The sequence below is a fragment of the Labeo rohita genome, chromosome 5, assembly GCF_022985175.1.
Source record: "Labeo rohita strain BAU-BD-2019 chromosome 5, IGBB_LRoh.1.0, whole genome shotgun sequence".
Taxonomy (NCBI): Eukaryota; Metazoa; Chordata; class Actinopteri; order Cypriniformes; family Cyprinidae; genus Labeo; species Labeo rohita.
Genome location: NC_066873.1, coordinates 38,223,959 through 38,246,178, shown reverse-complemented (window position 1 = coordinate 38,246,178; position 22,220 = coordinate 38,223,959). Strand labels below are relative to the sequence as shown.

At 34.5% G+C, this 22,220-nt stretch overlaps 1 protein-coding gene across 2 annotated transcripts in view; it reads right to left on the bottom strand.

The window, feature by feature from the left end:
• Nucleotides 1-2,482: 2,482 nt before the first annotated feature.
• The window catches only part of gnb1l (guanine nucleotide binding protein (G protein), beta polypeptide 1-like), a 34,358-nt gene continuing 14,620 nt past the window's right edge, over nt 2,483-22,220 (bottom strand). For both annotated transcript variants that reach the window (XM_051111066.1, XM_051111068.1), the window contains 3 exons: nt 21,789-21,881; nt 14,118-14,327; nt 2,483-4,519 (listed from right to left, as the gene is read on the bottom strand). In XM_051111066.1, the coding sequence (XP_050967023.1) occupies nt 4,253-4,519; nt 14,118-14,327; nt 21,789-21,881 (570 nt within the window). In that variant the 3' untranslated portion in view covers nt 2,483-4,252. The remainder of the gene's footprint in view (nt 4,520-14,117; nt 14,328-21,788; nt 21,882-22,220) is intronic.

The following is a 22,220-nucleotide window of genomic DNA, read 5'->3' as shown; positions in this document are numbered from 1 at the left end:
CATTAAAGAGTCATTTATTGGCAAATCAAAGTACACTGGTCATGGTATATTGTATGATTCACCAAAAGAATCTTTATTCTAATAATATTCTAATTCTAATATTATTATAATTGTAATGATTCTGGTTCCGATTCACAATTCCGAGTCTATTAACAATTCTTGTAATACTTTTGAGAAAGAAACATTTGGGGGAAAAGTAATGTCTTCAGTAGCCAAAGTTTCTAAATGATTCAATTATTTCAGATTTCAAAGAAACATAAATCAGAAATCTGTTAAGTATATATATTTATTTTTATTTTATTTTATTTGTTTTACTTCAGATGATTTTTTAACGGCAAATCATTAAAGAGTCATTTATTAGGGAATCAAACTACACCAGTCATGGTGTACTGTATGATTCACCAAAAGAATCTTTATTCAAGTTTAAGAACAGGGATTAGAATCAAAAGGACTGTAATGATTCTGGTTTCAAAGTTTCGATTCACAATTCTGATTTGATAGTTTTTTCTTTTTTTTTAACTTTTGATTATTTTTAACAGCAAATCACTAAAAAGTTATTCATTAGGGATTCAAACACTGGTCATGGTGTATTGTATGATTCACCAAAAGAATCATTTCATAAAAGTCATTTGAAAATTACACTAAACTGATCATTATGTATTGTTTGATTAACCAAAATGAATCAGTTCATAAGAGTCAATCATTCTAATATCATTAACAAAACCAAAAGTGAACCAAAACATCTGTAAAATCATGGAACTTGTTGTGAATAAGGATTGGTTCTTGGTTCCTATTCCTACTATAGTATCATATATAGAAATAGTATAAACAATAGTAGATAGATATCAGTTTTTCCTAATGTGTTACTTCAAGCCTTAAAAAAAAAAAAAAAGTTGAAAAAAGAAAACAAACAGCACAAACTACTATGGAGAGTGAGCTGCACTGTATTCGCAGAGTAATGAATGCAAAAATAACTAGTTTGTCTTTTAGCCATTTTTTATTTTTTTAACTTTTGATGATTTTTAAAAGTAAATTAAGCATTAAAGAGTTATTCATTCGGGAATCAAACTAAACTGATCATTATGTATTGTTTGACTCACCAAAAAGAATCAGTTCATAAGAGTCATTCATTCAAAAATCATTAACAAAACCAAAAATGAACCTAAAATTATGGAACTGGTTTTGAATAAGAATTGATTCTTGGTTCCCATTCCTGCTTAAGAATCTTATTTAAAAATAGTATAAACAATACTAGACATCAGTTTTCCTAATGTGTTACTTCAAGCCTTAAAAAAAAAAAAAAAAAAAAAAAAATTAGTAGTAGTAGAAAAAAGAAAACAAACAGTACAAACTACTCTGGTGAGTGAGCTGCGCTGTATTCGCAGAGCAATAAATGCAAAAATAACTAGTTTGTCTTTTAGCCACATCCGAACACAGAGGTCAGCCTTGTCTTAAGGCTGAAAATAGAGCCGCCTTCATCAGCTCATGTGCTTAAAGGGAAGAACGAAACGAAGCTTGCTCAATGAATCTTTCTAACAAACAGACCTGTCTGCAGAGCCCGAGCCCTTGTGATTAACCCCGCGTGATGTATGCAGGTCAGTCCAGAGGGCAATCTTAAACTCGGAGGACAATTTGGAAAAACATTGCTGGATTACTTTACCGCTCAGGTGCGACTTCCAAGAGCAAATACACACCTACTAAGGCACATCAGCCTGGGGTAAAGCAAACAGATCAGAGAGGACGGTTTAAGCTCTGCCTTTGACTATTAAACACGTTTAAATAACTATCAGCCATTGTGGCAAACTGCAACAAAACACTGTGATGGAGCGTGTTTATATTAGCTGCTTTTTGTTTGATTTTGAAGCATTTCACCAATAAGAACTCATTTATTTGGACACGTAAGTAATAGCAACACTGCTGCTTTCTAAATGAGACTGAGTTGAAGCTCCGCTTCCACATGGCATCCAGCCACTAATTTGGTGCTTTCATTCAAAGAAAATATATTAGCACCGAGTTCAAGTATGTGAATAAGTCAGTAATTTGCGACAATCAGCTTGAAGGAAATGGTAAAGAGGGCCTCTGTCTTTCACATATAAACTGCAAACTGCATGCTGTTAAGTTCTCACTCACCAAAAAGAACCAGTTCATAAAAGTCATTCATTAAAAAAAAAAAAAAAAAATAACAGATCCAAAAGTGATTCAAATGATCCATTGCCAAAATGAGACTATGCTGTAGCTCCGCCTCCAAATGGCAGACAGCCACTAATTTTGGCAATTTCATTCAGTTGAAGTCAAAAGTTTACATACACCTTTCAGAATCTGTTAAATGTTAATTACTTTAACAAAATAAGAGGAATCATACAAAATGCATTATAAATATATAATATTTAGTGCTGACCTGAAGAAGATATTTCACATAAAAGATGTTTACATATAGAGAAAATAGTAGTTGAATGTATATAAAAAAAAAAAAAAAAAAAGGCCCTGGTCAAAACAAAAGTTTACATACATTTGATTCTTAATACTTGTTACCTGAATGATCCACAGCTGTGTTTTTTTTTTTTTTTTGGTTTGGTGATGGTTGAGGGAGTGAGGAACTGAGGGACTCATTTGTAACTGTTACAGAAGGTTCAAACACTCACTGATGCCTCAGAAGGAAAAACAATACATTAAGAGCCAGGGGTGTAAACTTTTGAACAAAATGATGTGCACATTTTTCTTATTTTCCCTAAATTTCATATTTTCTTCATTTACTACTTCACTTCAGAAGCTACAGAAGATATTTACGTTTCCCAAAAGACAAAATAAGTTACATTTACCCTGATCTTCAAAAAAGTTTTCACTCCCTGGTTCTTATTGCATCGTTTTTCTTTCTGAAGCATCAGTGAACATTTGAACCTTCTGTAATAGTTGCACATGAGTCCCTCTGTTGCCTCAGTGTGAAAAGATGGATCTCAAAATCATAGAGTCATTGTTGGAAAGTGTTCAAATACACAAAAATGCTGAAAAACCAAAGAATTTGTGGGACCTGAAGGATTTTTCTGAAGAACAGCAGGCAGTTTAACTGTTCAGGACAAACAAGCGACTTGTGAATCATTCAAGTAACAACACAGTATTTAAAATCAAGTGTATGTAATCTTTTGAACAGGGTCATTTTTATAAATTGATCTATTATTTTCTCTTGTGGACTATATGTAAACGTCTTTTATGTGAAATATCTTGTTCAGGTCGGTACTAAATAAAAAAATAACATACATTTGTATGATCCCTCTTATTTTGGTAAAATAATTAACATTTAGCAGATTCTGCAAGGTGTATGCAAACTTTTGACTTCAACTATATTAGCACCATGTTTAAGTATGTAAATAAAGTCAGTAATTTGCAACAATCAGTTTGAAGGAAATAGTAAAGTGGGCCTCTAGCTTTCAAACTTGACTTTCACATATAAACCGCAAACTACACTGGTCAAACTGTTTTGTTTGACTTCCTAAAAAAAGAAGCAGTTCATAAGAGTCATTCATTCGAAATTGTTACCTGAACCAAAAGTGATTCATATTAACCATTCTGGATTTAAAAAAAAAAAAAAAAAAAAATGGAACATGTTTGGAATAAGAATTGAATCTCATTTCCCAACCTTACTTAAAGGAATAATTCACCCAAAAATGAAAATTCTGTCATTAACTATTCACCCTCATGTCATTCCATTCACCTTCGGAACACAAATTAAGATATTTTTGATGTCTATGCTTTCTGACCCTGTATAGACGGCAACACAACGAACACGTTCCAGGGCCAGAAAGGTAGTAAGGACATCGTTAAAATAGTCCATGTGACATCAGTGGTTCAACCGTAATGTTATGAAGCTATGAGAATACTTTTTGTGCGCAAAGAAAACAAAAATAACGACTCTATGAAACAATTTCTTCTTTTCCATGTCAATCTTCACCGTGCATTCACGAGAGTACCACAACGCATGGACGTGTCAGTTGTGTTACTGTCTACGCAGGGTCAGAAAGCTCTTAGATCTCTCAAAGTATTATACAAAAAAGGAAGTAATAAAGAAAAATTGCTTCACATCTTGCTAAGTGGGACTATATTGTAGCTCCGCCTCCGAATGGCAGTCAGCCACTAATTTAGGCGCTCTCATTCAAAGAAAATATATTAGCACACGTTCAAGTATGTAAATAAAGTCAGAGTAATTTGCAACAATCAGTTTGAAGGAAACGGTAAAATGGGCCTCTGTCTTTCAAACTCAACTTTCGCTATATATAGACCACACACTGATCCGCTGGTCCTTGGACCCTGCGGCCAAAAGTCTCTGTGGGGGGTCCTGATGGTCTGAGAAGGCCACACTATTCACCATGTCAGTATGATGTTGCAGAACAGCCAGTGGCTTCAGCTTCTTCCAGCCAAACACTCTGATGTTGTTGTCCCATCCCGCCGTAGCGAGGATCTTTCCGTCGGCACGGACGCGCAGCTGGGAGACCCCAGGATTGGTCATCTGAACAGAGTCGTGCATCTGTAAAGAAACACAAGTCAGACATCAATCCAAATGAGCCGCAAAATGCAGGAGTTTAATTAACAAATGGCCCCACTGGAATCTCCCCGATTTTATTTCGCGACAACAAGGCGTAAACTGAATATCAGATGCGCTAATTGCCACCATACACGGTTATTCGTCTCAGATGGCTAGAAAGGATGACTGCTTAAATGCACAACGCATAAACCATTTACCAGAAACAAATGAGCTTGTTGTTTAATGACCTGAGCGAGAGCAAATTTAAATCCATAAAAAGAACGGGGCATAGAGCGAGAGCAATTCCCCACCAGCCACCTTCGGCTGATCTGATGATTGAGCCGCAAATGAACGGCTAAATAGCTGTTGAACCTGGCAGAGGAAATCTGCGAGCGACTCCAGCGCCTCAATCATCGGCCGTAAAACATTCAAGCACGAGCAAAATGCTATTTGGATTGGAGCATTAGACGTTGGAGGTGGGGTGAGTTACCTTTGTCACCAAGCAAGGACTGCTTTGCTTTGTTTGTGAAGGCCTTGTTGTTTTAACAGTCTCTAGTGAATTACATTCGCATTGAAAGAGAGGGGAAGCAAACGATGGCTAAAGATTACATTCCCTTGCTCTCCGTGATCTACGGTGGCCAGGAGACCAGATAAATCTCGGTAATGGGCAACAATGTGACGTATTATAAAGTATTACCGAGAGCTCATTATCTGCGGCCCCTCTCCTTTGAGGACGTTCTCGAGGTATTTCCTGGAGAAAAGCGCACACGTGTGCTAAGCGTGTGTGCGCGCCGTCTCTCCACGGGAGGCATCTGGTCCCGAAGCTGGAATCGAAGTGGACAGCGTAAAATTGACTTCATAAGCGGTGTCCAGAGAGACTAATGGCTCTCATGCGGGAGAAGACAGTGAAGAATTTGTCGGCGTGCTCCTGTTTCTGCCTGGAAAATCAGAGCCAGTCACTCCTGCATGTGGAAGATATAAGCCAGTCAGGTATTCCTGACCCAAGCGGATAGAAGAATGCACCGTCCCTAACATTATTCTTTGACGGAGAAGGAAAAACAAGACTCTAGCATTACTTTGGTTCCTATCTGAAATCAACTCGCATCATAGACCAAATCAAAATTCGGGTGCGTGGTAATGATGTCACCTGCGAGCAGAAACTTTCCCACAAAGGGAAAGCGGGAGACGGGTTTGTGTGCTGTGGCCAAGAGGGACGGGGGAGAAAGATGAATCGCTCCGAGCCGAGGTTGGTATGCCTGAACTAAACGCCCATCTGGTCCATATTACAGAGCTGATAATGATGGGTTAATGTGTCTATCTGTGTTTGTTATGCTTCCCATAGTTTGTGTCAGGAAAATACATTAATTTAATTAAGAGGTCACAGCAAAGCGATAAAAAAGGTAAATGGGTGTTTATAAAGCGAGCCACGAGGCCCGTATCGTGAAATAACCATTAGAAAACCATGATTTACAGGTTGCCACGCTTTCGTTTTTTGAAAAATAATCATGAACTGAATTTTCCTACAGCTTTCACCATTTCAGGGTGTTTCAAAACAGAAGTTCGGAGATTATACATTATGGACTCTGTTTAATCCAAATGTCTTGCAAATTAGCACATCTGGCTATCGCTTTTCCACACGAATGCTTCATTTAAATAGTGTCCACCAAACTCAAACACGCTCAAACGCAATATGGAAGCGTTCACATCATATCAACCACAGCCTTGCGAGTTTGAGAATGGTTATTAGCTTTCATTTATGGAATCCATTCTCCATGGATTCACATCCTCTACAATGAACTTGCAGACATCAAAGAGGTCAGTCTTTATGAACTATCCTTCATTTCTCCATTGGACTATTGATTCCTGATGGGGAATACATAGCGAACGGTCATCTATGCACGCAACGTATACACATATGCTTGTCCTGACGACGATTAACCAAAAACAAACCTCAAAACTCGCCGTAGTCCCAACAGTGAACTGAAGGATAATATGTTTACTTGGTTATAGCACACACTATACTGAATGCGCATCTGGTTACTACAAGCTGAAGAAATTCACGTTTTATTCCCCAATCACCCAATTTGGGAGGATTTTAAGCTTTCACATGTCTTGAAAAAGGCTGTTGCTAACAGGTGGCTGAATAGGACTACAGAGGTTGTCGGGGTCAATAAACATCATCGTGCGGAGCAGGAAAACTCATTAACTCTCTAGTCTCGTTGTGTTTATAATTGCGCTCTTGCAATTTATTCTAACTGAAACTTTCAAACTTGCAGGTTTAAAACAAAAAAAAAGATTGAAAGGGTTGACAGAAGTTAATGATGGTAGCGTTTAAAGTGATAGTTTACCCAAAAATGACATTTCTGTCATTAATTACTCACCCTCATGTTGTTCCAAACCCGTAAGATCTTAGTTCATCTTTGGAACACAGATTAAGATATTTTTAATGAAATCTGAGAGTCTTTTGACAGCATAGACAGCAACGCAACTATGTTCAAGGCCCAGAAAGGTAGTAAGGACATTGTTAAAATAGTTCATGTGACATCAGTGGTTCAGACTTAAAGGAGAAGTTCACTTTCAGAACAACAACTTACAGATAATTTATTTACCTCCTTGTCATCCAAGATGTTTGTGTCTTTCTTTCTTCAGTTGTAAAGAAATTATGTTTCTTGAGGAAAACATGCCCACGAGTTTATACTTCCAAAATGCAGCTTTAAAGGGCTCTAAACTATCCCAGGCGAGGAACAAGGGTCTTATTTAGCGAAACGATCGGTTAGTTCCCCCAAAACAATTACAGTTTATAAACTTTTTAACCTCAAACGCTTGTCTCGTCTATTCTCTACGTAATCTTGGTCAATACAGTTAAGGAAGGTCGAAAAAAACTCCCATCTCATTTTCTCCTTCAAATTTACTGTTTTACTGTTTACTACATCACTGTTTTACCTTTTTTGTAAATGGCATTTGATGATCTTTGCATGTTCACTTTGTAAACACTGGGCTGTACTTCTGCAGTGATGTAGGACAAGTTTGAAGTTGGAGGAGAAAATGAGATGGGAGTTTTTCGGCATACCCTCAGAAAATTATCTGTACATTTTTGTTCTGGAAGTGATTTTATGAAGCTACGAGAATACTTTGTGTGGAAAGAAAACAAAAATTACTTTATTCATCAATTTTTTCTCTACCTTTCTGGGCCTTGAATATAATAATTGCGTTTCTGTCTATGCAGGGTCGGATCAAAAATACTTGACCTTGTGTTCCAAAGACGAACGAAGGTCATGAAGCAATGCAACGAGGAAAAAGTGTGCAATGCCTTGCAGCACAGTTGGTTGCGCTACACGGTGACCAATTAAAAAGCTAAGTGTGGTCGATTTTTGGCAGCAACGCGATGGGATGTTCAAAGCGCAACATGTTGCTCTCTCCGGCATGGACTTGGCAGGCTCAACTGACTTCACACTGATCCACTGAAACCAGTTATCATCACTTGTCTACTTGAGCCTGACAATCCAGTACAGATGAGGGGTGTGCTTGCATTTTCCGACAACCGAGTTTTACGACATCCCTTTCGCTTTTGATTGCGCTTCGAATTACGACTTTTTACAACTACGCAGCTCTCACTTTTGAGCATTAAACCTAATGGACACCTGAACACAAAAAACATCTTGGCACAACAGCACTGGAAAATTCTAATCAATACCTAATATTATTGATGACAGCAAAGGAATTTACAAAGCATCTCGCTTCCTCATTCCAGATCACCCTGTGATAGGGCAGCCTGATCCCTTCAGTCTGGTGCTGACAGATACTGGATACCTGAAGCATGGAGTCTGGTGTGGTGCAGGATGGGTAGTAGGAGGGAGGGCCATTTAATTGAGAAGGGTGGTAGGAATGTCAGGACTGAAAGTGAAGAGATGTGGAGATCCACCTGTGAGTGCTGTCAGCACGTCTCCAACAGCATGCAAAGACAGCCATGCTTGATTTACACTAATCTTTACACACATACAACAGCCATCTCTGCCTCACCCTTTAAAATCTTGTCCGTCTACATCTGTCAATAGTCAGGAGCGAGGCTAACCACCCATAGCCAAATCTTGATCAACAAACGTCTTGCCTTTTTACCATTACAAAAACCGCTGCGATCACACATGCAAAGCGATACCCCAGCGTAATCACTCTTAGTCAAGTCCGTGACAGATGCGGCTGCTGAATTCCACCACCACGGTTATCATATCCATGAGCGAGTGTGGAACGGCAGGCCGCCCCAGGCGAATCAGTGTTTATCTGTGCTTGATAAGAACTGCTTCCCTTTCTTCAGCTCACATACACAAGCTTACTGACGGTTTTTCAGCAAAACGTCCGAGATAAGAGGCAGTGTTAATCTCATCATTAAAATTGCTGACAAAAAAAGTTTTCATTTCATACTGATAATGAAAGCGGGACAAAAAAACTGTGCATCATGACAATATAAAAAATTTTACTGTTGCAAGAAATAAGATGGGACAAAAATAACACAATATAAGATATAAACAATGCACTAAAATGTTTTTTTGAAAGGAAGAGAAACATAAAAAATCCAATGATAGGATGAGCTGAAAGAAGCCTCTTATGTGTAAAAACTGTAATAATACTTCAAAATATCACCATTTAAAATGACTCTTTTCTATGTGAATATATTTTTAAATGTAATGTATTCCTGTGATGGCAAAACTGGAAAAATTTCAGTATCGTTACTTCAGTCTTCAGTGCCACATGATCCTTCAGAAATCTTTGTAATATGCAGATTTGCTGCACCAAAATATGTTATTGTTATTTTTAATCAATATTAAAAACAATTGTGCTGCTTAATATTTTGTGAAAACAGTGATATATTTTTCAAGATTCTTTGATGAACAGAAAGTTCAAAAGAACAGCATTTATTTAAAACAGACATATTTTGTAACATTATTAGGGCTACCACTAACGATTATTTTTACACTGATTAATCTATCGACTAATTTATCGATTAATCTAAACAACTAATTTCCTACACACACACACGAAAATATTTTGGAGAAAATTTAAATACACAGTATTTCATTTTTTCAAAAAAAAAAACATTCATTTTTTAAAAATATAATCAATTGATTGGTGACACTTTTGATTATAAAAATGTAATGTAACCATTAAAATGAAATCCAGAAAAGTAATGGAAAACACAGAATTTGCCAAAAGTAAAACACAATTAATTAGACAGGCTTTTTGATTAATACAGCTTAATTTAGACGTTAAAACAGTGTAAAGAAAAATAAAAATGGAAAAATAAAAATTCATTCGGAAATAAAACGGATTTCATAGGGCCCTACAATTATTTTTTGTGGTAATAAAAACAGATGTAAGTAAACAGTAGCCTTTAAAAACACATATATAATAGCAATGAGACAATAATAATTAGTTTAAATGAAGTATCAAAAGCAAGAAACCATATGGTTTTACTGAACAAAACTGTTAAAACACAAAGTATTACAAACAATAGAGCTAATGTACATTACGCATTACAACAAAGGCCTGCAGAGGGTGCCAACAGCCTGATGATTGTTTTTACACTTTACTGCACAATCTAATCCTTGTTTAATACTGACTAAACATCATTTAATTAAAATGTCTTAATCTTTAATACGTGGCCATTTCTTTACGACAGAAATACTATAGTCACTGTAATTTAATGAATATGTGGACATCAACTCAGAGTGAGGGTTTAAGCTTTTATTTTGAACTCGCGATGAATAGTTATCATATTGAGACATTGACCTATTCTCCTGAGTTTGCAAAGGTTTATAAACGATTTACCTTACAAATCTGATGAAATGGCGTATGTTGCGTTCCCATGTGAAAGTTACAACATGCAGAGATGGAGTTTGAGACGATCCCCACATGTAAATGATAACAGATCGAGTGGAACAGCATTAACTGTAAATGGAGCCACTCTGGCACATAGGTAACCTACACGAATGTAAATAAATATCATAAATGAAACCTCCGTCGCATATATTTAATTAACTGAATCACAGCCTTTGTGAATTCACAATTATGCTAAATTATGATTTTTAAATGGGTTTAATATATCATGCAGCCTTGGAAAACAGCATAATAATAACTTTCATGGATTCTCGTCTGTGAAATGCGCCACTTCCGGTATTTTGCTGGTTACTCGACAAAATGATTTTTTTTTTTTTTTAATCGAATTGTCAAATAGAATCGACAAATCGCGAAAGCCCTAAACATTATAAACGCATTTGCTGTACTTTTGAGATATATAATCCGTCCTTACAGAATAAAAATGTTCATTTATTAAAAAAAAGGGATAGTTCACTCAACAGTTTTCAATGTATAGAAAAGAAGTCATACCCGCTTTAATGATATGTCACCCGGGACCACAAAACCAGTCATAAGGGTAATTTTTTCAAAATTGAGCTTTATACGTCATCCGAAACCTGAATAAGTAACCTTTCCATTGATGTATGGATGTTGTTAGGATAGAACAATATTTGGCTGAGATACAGCTATTTCTGTATATGGAATCTGAGGATGCAAAAAAAAAAAAATATATATATATATATATATAGAAAATCGCCTTTAAATTTGTCCAAATAAAGTTCTTTGCAATGCATTTTACTAATCAAAAATAACGTTTTGATATATTTACAGTAGGAAATTTACAAAATATCTTCATGAAACATGATCTTTACTTAATTTCCTAATAATTTTTGGCATAAAAGAAAAATTTAATTTTTTAAAAGTTAAATTTTCTCTCACCAACTAAAATTAGATTCCACTTTAAGTCAGAGTAAAATTATAATTTATTAAAGACAAAATGGACTAAATTCAAATATTTTCTTGAAAATACAAACAGACTGAAAAAGTGAAAAAAACAAAAAATACCGGTGCTAAGCGAGCACTGTTAGCTCTCCACAGCGTGTGCATTTCAGCAGCAGGTTAAGGTCGGCCGGTGGAGACCTGGGCCGTGTTGCTTCATCTCTCCTCAGCCTTTCGTAGAGCCTCCCACTGTGAACTACTGTTCCTTTTATTGCAGATGTGTTTTTTGTTTGGTTAGCAGCCTGCGAGGTTTTGATGTTTTTATTACCTCTCGCGGGTCGTTCGTCAAGCGGGGCGAGCGAGAGGAGCAGCCACCCGGCAGATACCCCCAGCGCTACCGCCACACAAAAATACGTCTGTGGGAAGAGCTCGCAGCGGCTGTCTGGACGTCACACTGCGCTGCACTTCAGGGTAATTTAAAAGCCCCGGCTGACTCCTTTTCCGAGCTGCTCTTTTTTTTTTTTTCAGGCCCTCTCCGCCAAGAATTACATTTTAAATCAATTTTTTTTGGGGACGTGCAAAATAAACCAAACCGTCGATACAGCTCCTATTTTGTGAATAAACGTTTATTACTGCAGATACATTTTGCATGCTAGACAAAATAGGGAGGAAGGTTTGGGAATATTTCTAATTCATCCATTCATGTGTAAAAGGCGCTGGAAAGAATAACAATCCGTGCACAGGACTGGAGTGTTGTATATCAGAGCCTTTTCGCACAGATTTCTCGCCGAATATGAAATATCGAATCTGTAAGACCCGAAATCAGCAGAGAATCTGGCCGCTAATGAGGCATTACCTTTCAGATGAGTAAAGTGTCATGCAAGATAAAACATGGCTCTTGTGTGTGCTCATTTTTTAAGAATGCTGTATAAATATAAATATAAAAGCATTTGTGTGCACACAAGATTGTGAGAGAAAAGATGTTTTCATCTAGAGGCAAAATCTGGCCTTGAACTACAGTATGACATCACAGTGTAGCTGAGAGTTGCCAATCTAAAGTAAAAGAGACTGATTTATTATCCAACAGACCTGAGGAAACTTTATATTCTAGCCAAATACTTTCCAAGTGTATCAGGTGGTGTGTGTCTATACGGCTACGTACACACCACTGCTAAATACACTCCTCAATACTGTTACTCCATTTCTAAAGGCCAATATGTTTGTGCACTATGTAGAGGAGTGACAGCTGAGTTTTAATTCATTTTTTTAGAGAATCGAACAACCAGTTACTAATTCGATACACAACAAGCCTGTAACAACAGTTTACTAGTAACTAATGGACAATAATAAAACACATTTCTAGTTACTAATATTACTTTGGTCAAAAATCGCTAACACAAAACGGATTAATCAGTTGGCACCTTGTTTGCATCTCAGAAACAGCATTACCACTATATTGATTGAAAAGGCCTCAACTCATTTCACTTCCATAATGTGATATACAGTCCCAATATTCACAACAAAATGCAAGAACATGGGACTGAAATTGAATGGATTCAGGAAAGTCTGTTTTATATCAGAATGTGACTTTGTAGTTAAATATCAAAAATATTGATAAAACGAAAAATATTGAATTTATTAAAATTACCATAATGCATTTTAAAACCAAACTGTATTTTTTTTTTCCTGATAAAACATGGAATTTAAAACGCATTAAAATGTTAAAATCCAGGTTTGCTGTGCTTGTTTGTAGGGCTGTACAATTTAATAAATAAATAAATAAATAATTTATGTCTGTATTGATTTTAATAATAATAATAATAATAATAATAACCATCATCATCATTTATTATTAATAATTTATTGTATTATTATTATTATTATTATTATTTAATTTTTATAATAAATATGGATTTAATAAAAGTTTTTTTTTTTCATTATTATCATCATCATCATGCATATAAAAAGTATTATTTAATTATTATTATTAATTAATTAATATCTTAATTATTAATTATATAATTATGTAATAATGTTAACTATTGTTATTAAATTATATTTGCATAATAATACTTTACTAATAATACTTATTATATCCACATTGATTCTAATCTTACTTAATTCTTAATGATATCATCAATAATATTTAATTATTAATAATAATAATAATAATAATAATAATAACAACAAAACAACAATATATCAATATATCCATATTTATTTGTATCCATTATTATTATTATTATTACTACATCCATAATTATTATTATTATTATTATTATTATGACTACATTATATTTGCATAATAATAATAATAATACTTTACTAATATTACTTATTATATCCACATTGATTCTAATCTTATTTAATTCTTAATGATACAATCAATAATATTTAATTATTATTAATGATATAATAATAATAATAATAATAATAATAATAATAACAACAACAACAACAACACATCCATATTTATTATTATCCATTATTATTATTATTATTATTATATACATAATTGTTATTTTATTATTAAATATTAATATCTAATTAATTAATTATATTATTATTATTATCATTATCATTATTATTAAATTATATCTGCATCATTATAAGTATAATAATAATACTTTATCATATCTATATTGATTATAATAATACATTACAAGATTACAAAGACAAACATTTTTCTCTTAATAAAAAACATTCACTGACAAAAAGTTTAATTATGAAAATATGTGAAGATACTAAATAAGGTCAATTCTGAGTTCATGTAATATTTAAATTTTAATATCACTTTCACATGTAATCCCACCTGAAGGTTTTGCTGGCTGTCAAGTGTCCAGGATTGGAGAATTTTCTCTGAAGACCCTGAGATGCCTTTCTGCTTGCATACATCAATGTCCAGACACATGACTGGCTCAGGATGTGCCTTCAGACAGCTGAGCGGACGGCGATGGGAAACATCCCATAACACCAGAGAGCCGTCCTCATAGCCGGCACACAGAACCGGACCAGAATCCGCCTACAGAGAGACAAACAAACAGATGAAAGACAGAGCTTGTATGAGAATAACGGAGAGGGAAAAAAGGAATTTAGAAATAGTGAACAGGGAGGAAGAGAAAGGAAAAGAACAGACAAACAGAAGCATATGGCAACAGTGTTTATCAGAGGTTATCAGACTGTTCATGCTCGGATGAACCATAGCATTAATCATCTGATGCTGCCTTCAGCCAATCACAGCACACATCACTGTACACTTTACTACAGCAATGGTGGCAGATATATTGGGTATAAGGAAATAAATATATTTTAAAGTATTTGTTGCCAATAAAATAAGCTTAAATATATAGTAGTACAATTATTTTTTTATTTTTTCGTTTTTTGCATTTGAAAATGTATTAAATATGGATCCTTGTGTCAAGTTAAAAATAGTGTGGATAATAAAACAATAAATCAATCAATCCAGGACTGAAAAGAAATGAAGAGTTTACTTGGAAAAAAAAAAAATAATAATAATAATAATAATTTTCAAAAATCATTTTTATTATGCTATGATTATTGTGCTAGTTTGCAATTTTTTTTTTTTTAACTATTTTAACTTAATCAAAATAACCCAGCTGCAGTTTGATTGAGATTTATTGGAAAGCACAAAGAAAAAATAGGATTTTTTTGTTTTTTTTTTAATTTTTAAAAACTGGAGTTATCTGTTTTTGCAAATAAACTCTTCAAATTACTCTTTCACAAAATAAATGAAATATTATATATTATAATACAAATGATTTTTCTCATTGCAGCACAAATGCTTAATAATAAAGAGATACATCAAATATTAGATTTTTTTTTAATATATCACTCAGCCATTCTCTACAGCTCTAGTGAGTGAATGAATAGATAAGTAGACAAATATTTGCAAACCACAAAACAGAAGAGTCCCATATTTGCATATAACACCCATAACTGCTTTAACAAGTCACTATAATTCTTAAACCAGAGCCTGGGGTCATTTTATAATGCCACAATCAGTGTGACTTTCCGTTTACCTTCTGTGACCTTTTTCCACTTAACCTCAAAAAAAAAAAGAAAAAAGAAAGCAGCAACAGCTCAGGTGTGTGTGCTTGTTTGTTTACTCAGATTTACGGCACCTCCGAGGTTCCCTGCTCATTATCTGCAAGAAGCGCTTGAGCTACACGGCTACACGCAGTAGGTTGTCTCATAAATCAGTTTAGCGGATAAAAGCAGAATGAGAGAGCTGATAAAAGCCTACAGTCTCATAACTCAGAACAGAGCTGCAGGCGTGCTGTCTACACAACAAGATTTACAACAGGGGTGTCCTTCCCCTCCTTTCTCACCCCTCTCCTTCTCAGATACACAACACACATACACACACACCCTCTTTCTCCAGAAGATCATTCATCTCCATGTGCAAGTGACAACACAGTGTTGCCATTTACCAAACTGGACTTGATTTACACTATAGTGTGTGTGCAAATACCAATTACAATAAAAATGCTTTTTTTTGCAATGTTGTCTTATTTTTAACAAGCAATATTGAAAGACATACACAACCATTCAAATGTTTAGAATCATTTAAAATAAAATTTACTGAAGCATGAAAGTTATTTTGAATTTTGAAATTTATGTTCAAAGAACCTTTAAATTTTTTTTTTTTTTTTTTTTTTTTTCACAATAATACTGAGCAGCAGTTTCAATCATTATAAGAAAAAGAAATGTTTCTTGAGCAGCAAATCAGCATATTAGAATGATTTCTGAAGGATCATTTGACACTGAAGACTGGAGTAATGATAATGAAAATTCATATAAATTTTTTTTTTTTTTTTTCAATCTCTAATCTAATCTAATATTAAAATATCTTCAAAAAAGATATTAATGTTATTTTTAAATTAAAGTTTTAGTTATTTGAGTACATCAAGTTAAAATTAAAATTACATGTTGCCTGTAACTAGCTGATATAACACTATATCATATATATATATAATTTCAGTTCAAGTTGATTTTATTTTAAATAATAATTTTTAATGGTTTTAATTTTAGTGTAATTACATTTTATAATAAACCTAGTGAGGAAAAATTTAACAGCTATTTTAGATATTTTAAATTGTAATAATAATAATAATAATAATAATAATAATAATAATAATAATAATAATAATAATAATAATAAAAATCATTTTCACCCATTTTTTTAATGATAGTGTATGTTCAATGATTTTAATGATAGTGTATGCTCAAAAACGAATTATAAAAATACACAACAACAACAAATTAATTAAAAAAAAAAACAACAAAAAAAACAACACGCATGGCTGACTTTGGCGTCCATTCGGTTTGTTTTGCTCTTGCTTTGGGTTTTACCTACAGAAGGACGAGGAATTACAAATCATCTGCCCTTGGGCAACGTTAGTGTACCGGGTACAGGCAAATCTGGCGAGGGAAAAATTCTTTCCATATGTGTAAGGCCCAAAAAGTTGGGACTAATTTTTTTTCCGACTCTTATTCTCCGCCTTGGCTTTTTTGCGCAAAGGTCGTCCTCTCTTCGCATGGTATATTTCTTTTTTCCGCTACGCTTAAACAAAATTTCCCTCAAATCACGGATGCCATGTAAACACGTCGCCAGAGCGTATTAGGGCGAAATAAAAAATAAAACAACTGGAAATCAATCCCAAGCTTCATAGACAGTTGTTAAGCATTACCGTCTGTTGCCCTCTGGCCCCTGCACTTCAGTTAAGTGTAGGTGCTCCCTGATTGATGATGTCACAGGTCAAGGGTCATGGAACCCTGGGTAGACACCTAATTCATTATATCCTCCATGGCTGGTCTACAAGAGGGCGCTTTAGCCGGATTAGGACTCGGGCTTCAGGGAAAGATTCATCATCCCAACAGCTGCTTCAGATGGATGCTCCAGACTGAAGCCACAACAGAACGGAGGGGAGTAGAGCAGCGGCGTTCCACTGTATGGCAACAAGTCGCCATGCACCAGCGGAGCCCCCGCTGAGCGGGAAACCACAGAATTGATCCCGGCACAGGCCCTCCTCGCATCTCCGGGGGCCTTCAAAGGAACATCAGGAGAAAGGAGCTCCTCTAGGTCAAGTCGTGCGAAGGACTGTGGGTGGCGTGTATGTAAGCCACACCTAGAACAAGAGTGAACATATGTGCGACAGGGTTACTAGAATATGCAACACGCTGATGAAAGCGAAAGCGGTTTACGGGGCTATAATGAGGAACCCAAAGAGGCCACGCTCTGCAACGTGAACGCTTACGGAGAGGACGTGTCATGGTGATGAGCAGAGTTTGATGGATATCTGTATAGGAACATTTCCTTCTCGCCAGCATCTTGCTAACACAAGGCCTTGTCCAGTTTTACTCAGTACGTTTACATGTGCAGTTATAATCGTTACAGCAGGTTCTTTTTGTGTCCAAGTAATCAAACAGGTGAGAAAGTGACATAGACATACTTGTATGTAGACAAGCTAGATGAAGCTGATCTGCCACATTATCTGTTTGATTTGCAATGGACTACAACAATTTCAGTATGATTAAAAAAATGTTACACTGTAAATTTAAAAAAAAAAAGAAAAAAAAAAGAAAGTGTTTTAATTTGGCGATTTGAATATTTAAAGTGCACGTTTTTTTTTTTTTTAACCCTAACCCTTTTATTTAGCAAGGATGCTTTAAATTGATTAAAAGTTATGATAAAGACATGTTACAAAAGATTTTTTTTTTTGGCAGCAAATCAGAATATCAGAATGCTTTCTGAAGGATCATGTGACTGGAGTAATAATGCTAAAAATTCAGCTTAGAAATCACAGGAATAAACTACATTTTAAAATATATTCAAATTGTTTTTTTTTTTTTTTAAATAGCAAAAATATTTCTAAATTGTACCGTTTTTGCTGTACTTTGGATCAAATAAATGCAGGCTTAGTGAGCAAAAGAGACTTCAAAAATGTTTTTAAAATCTTATTGTTAACAAACTTTTGACTGGTAGTGTACTTTAAATTTTTTTTTTTTTCAGTTAATTGCCAAGGCAAGGTTTCTAATTTTACATTTAAGTTTTTCATTTAAGTTAAATTTTACAATTTTAAATTTCTACAATTTATACTTTATTTTATTAATTAAAAAAAAAAATCTAAAGAAATAAATTATATCTATATAAATAAAAATATTATTTCTATTATTATTAATATTTATGCTTTTTTAAATTAACAAAAGTGATTTTTAATAGTTTTAGCTAACAATAAAAACACCAGCATTGAATAGGCCAATAACAAACACATATATATCTTAAAAATAATAATAAAGAATGTTTTATAGAATGTTAAAACTCACTATAGTGTGGACCTAACATTTAACATTCTTATAAATAAAATAAAACATAATATGGATTTTTTTAATTAACAAAATAATATATAAATTGTAAAAATTTAAAATAGTAAAATTTAACTTAAATGAAAAACTTTAAAAACCTTGACACCTAACTTTTTTAAAGAAGTCTCTTTTTCTCACCAAACCTGCATTTATTTGATCCAGAGTACAGCAAAAACAGTACAATTTAGAAATATTTTTACTATTTAATATAGCTGTTTTCTATTTGAATATTTTAAAATGTAATGTATTCCTGTGATTCCAAAGCTGAATATTTAGCATTATTACTCCAGTCACATGACCCTTCAGACATCATTCTGATTTGCTGCAAAAAAACATTTAAAGTTGTTAAAACATTCTTATATAAGAATGTTATATATAAGAATGTTAAATCATTCTATATATATATATATATATATATTATATGAATGTTTATTTGACAGGTAGGTTTAAGGACAGGTTTCTCTAAGGAGTAGGTTTAGTGTAGGTTTGGACGATATTTAGTCTTATATAAAAGATCATGTCTTTGTATGGTCCGATTTAAAGACCCCACAAAGTCAAACTTTCCTAATTTCACTATTTTTGTGTGGTCTTTTGGTCCCCAGAAAACGAGTTCACACATACACACACACAAAAACACACACAAAAACAGCCAATATCAATTTTAGCCAATAACGGTACCAATATATCATGTATCGCTAATCTAAAAGTACTGACTAAGACACTCTTCACGACATTCCAACCAATCAGAAGCCACAGAGCTCCATTACAACCAACATGGAGGAAAAAGTCAAAAAGTGCCAAACGAGACTCAAGCCAAACCCAAAAGAAAGCATTACTTAATATGGCATTTAGTCTGTTCCAATAGTCCAACACAAAGCGCTTAAAGAAAGAAAATAAATCTGTTGTCAGTTCTACTGGCAGCATGATGGAGGAGACATGTTCAAAGAGAAGAGAGCGAGGAGAATAGCAATCGCTTGTGTGTGTATGTGTGTGTGTGTGTGAGGTTGAGGAAACGGCAGTCTGCACCAGCAGGGATCGTGAGGATAACAAGACAACGGCTTCATGATTGATTGACACTGGGAGCGAGCAATGTGTTACAGCCGCTGGGGAAGTGACCGGGCCAAGTGTGCCCACACTGAGAGAAGACTGCTTAACACGTTCACGCTGGGCTCCTCATCTGGGCAGACGGGTACCTCTGAACTCAGCCTGCCGGGCTTGAGCGTGACAGTAACAGATCTCCTCATCTGAGTTAATGAAAGACGGCAGCTCGGAGCGTTTTGCTGCCGCCCAGGGTCCTGCTGTTAGATGTCAGCACCTACCTGTGGGGCGCCCCATTAATACTTCATAATTATCAATTCTAATTTGGGCAGGCGGCACTTAGAGCGGCACTTAGAGCCCCACTGTCTACACAAGACGAGGAAAAAGGATGAGGGAATGCTGGTGAAAAACAAACCGAATTACAACAGCAGTCTTTTCATTGGCCACCACTGATACAACCACCGAAAGCGCCTGTGGCTAGTACTGCGTTCATCATCCGCTTTGATTAGCTTTGCCAATTAACTGCGAGCAAACTCCGCCCTGCTGTCAGCTGACCTGAGATTCATTTTTAACTTCAAGGTTACAGATGGAAAAGTCGTAAATACTACAAAAAGACGTATTAATTATCTGTGAAAATAATTATAGGTTTCTTTAATGGGGGCAAAATAAAATTTTCAGCTGTGTTTACAAAACACACATGGACAGTTGATATACGGCACTGAAGTGAAGTTGTTCCAAACACTGTGATTACAGTGCAGTGAGGGTAAAGGGGGGGAGGAACGGCCCGGACAGGTCGCACCCATAAATCAGATCAGCTCTGTCGCTTTACACACTTGCCAACTGCTTGCGTACTCTGTGAGCGGTAGGTTGGCTTGTCAGTACTTCAAAAGGGAATGCCTGACAATGTCAAAATTTAGAAGAGCAACAACATTATACCAAACCTTGGAAAATCAGGCAGGGCTCTAAAAGTGAAATTTGCAGGGAAAAAAAAAAAAAAAAAAAAAAAAAAAAAAAAAAAAAGTCTTTCGAGTTGCATTTTCATGTAAAATAAACACTAAATGAAAAATAAATAAAAAATAAAATAAAAATCTCAGTTACAAATCCTAATGTATTTGAAACATAAATTGGTCAGGTAAAATAAAAAGCAAACAAACAAAAAACTTTATAGATTGATAGTTCAATAAAGTGTAACCATGCAAATGTTATTGTATGTATGAAAAAGTCACTTTTTTTGTTTTCTTTTTTATTTTCAGCATGTCAATTTAGGTTCTTTGTCTGATACTAACCACACTACTAAATACTTTTAACATTAGAACAGTGCAAGTAATCAAGCAAATATCAGCAGAATAAAAAATAAAATAAAATAAAAATATACTCTATATTCTCAAATAGAATCCTCCTAATTTATTTGCAACATACATTTTTGTCATATAAAGAAAAAAAAATTATAGATTGACCGCTCAATAAAGCATTAACATGCAAATGTTCTCATCCTATGAAAAAGTCAGGGTTTTGGGGTTTTTTTAGCAAATTATCAATTTAGGGTCTTTGTCCAATACTTACCATCCTAACTTTTAACATTAGAACAGTGTAATGAACCACAAATCAGCAGTGTAAAATCAAATCAAATCAAATAAAATAAAAAATATTGATATGCTCAATTACAAATCCTCCTAATGTATTTGCAACATAAATTTGTTATATAAAGTAAAAATGTAAATTGATGAAGCGTGAAGAACATGCAAATTTTACATATAAAAATGAAAAACTCATTTCAGCAGTCAAGCAAAAATCAGCAGTAAAAAAAAAAAAAAAAAAAAAAAAAAAAAAAAAAAAATCTAAAATAAAATAATCTATATTCTCAATTATAAACCCTCCAATTTGTTTGCAACATAAATTTGTGGTCATATAAAGTAACAAAAAAAACTAAAGATAGATCATTCCAGCACTGCATAAAACAACCACTTCTATTCTCCAGAATATATGATGTTTTTTAAATGCATACAACACTTATTATTATTTTAACCATACTTCCATACAACTGTAGTGAACAGCTTACCTGCCATATCTTCATACACATGAGCATCCCCAGCTTTGAATCTGGTTTAAGAGAGCAAACTGGAGTCCAGCTCCTCATCTCCACCACACTCACCTGAAAAACACCATAATACACACATAACTTCATTTCATTTTCACCGTTGAATTTTCCCTAAAATTAGTTTCAAAGAAAGTCAATTATACAGGGAGTCATTAGGAATCACCACTAAGTGCTTGCTGAAGTACTGCAAGCTGAATGCACATCTAGATGTTACAGGCGCTTGGTTGATAATTCATAGTCGGTTATTACTTCTCTTCAATCTTTAGCAGACGTTATCTTCACACCCATGCTAAAATGAGTGATACCCTCTAAATAATCTATATTCACAGACTTGCACAAAAAGCTCTGCACAGATGTGCATTAGACAACTGTTCTGTTAGTTTGCTATGATGC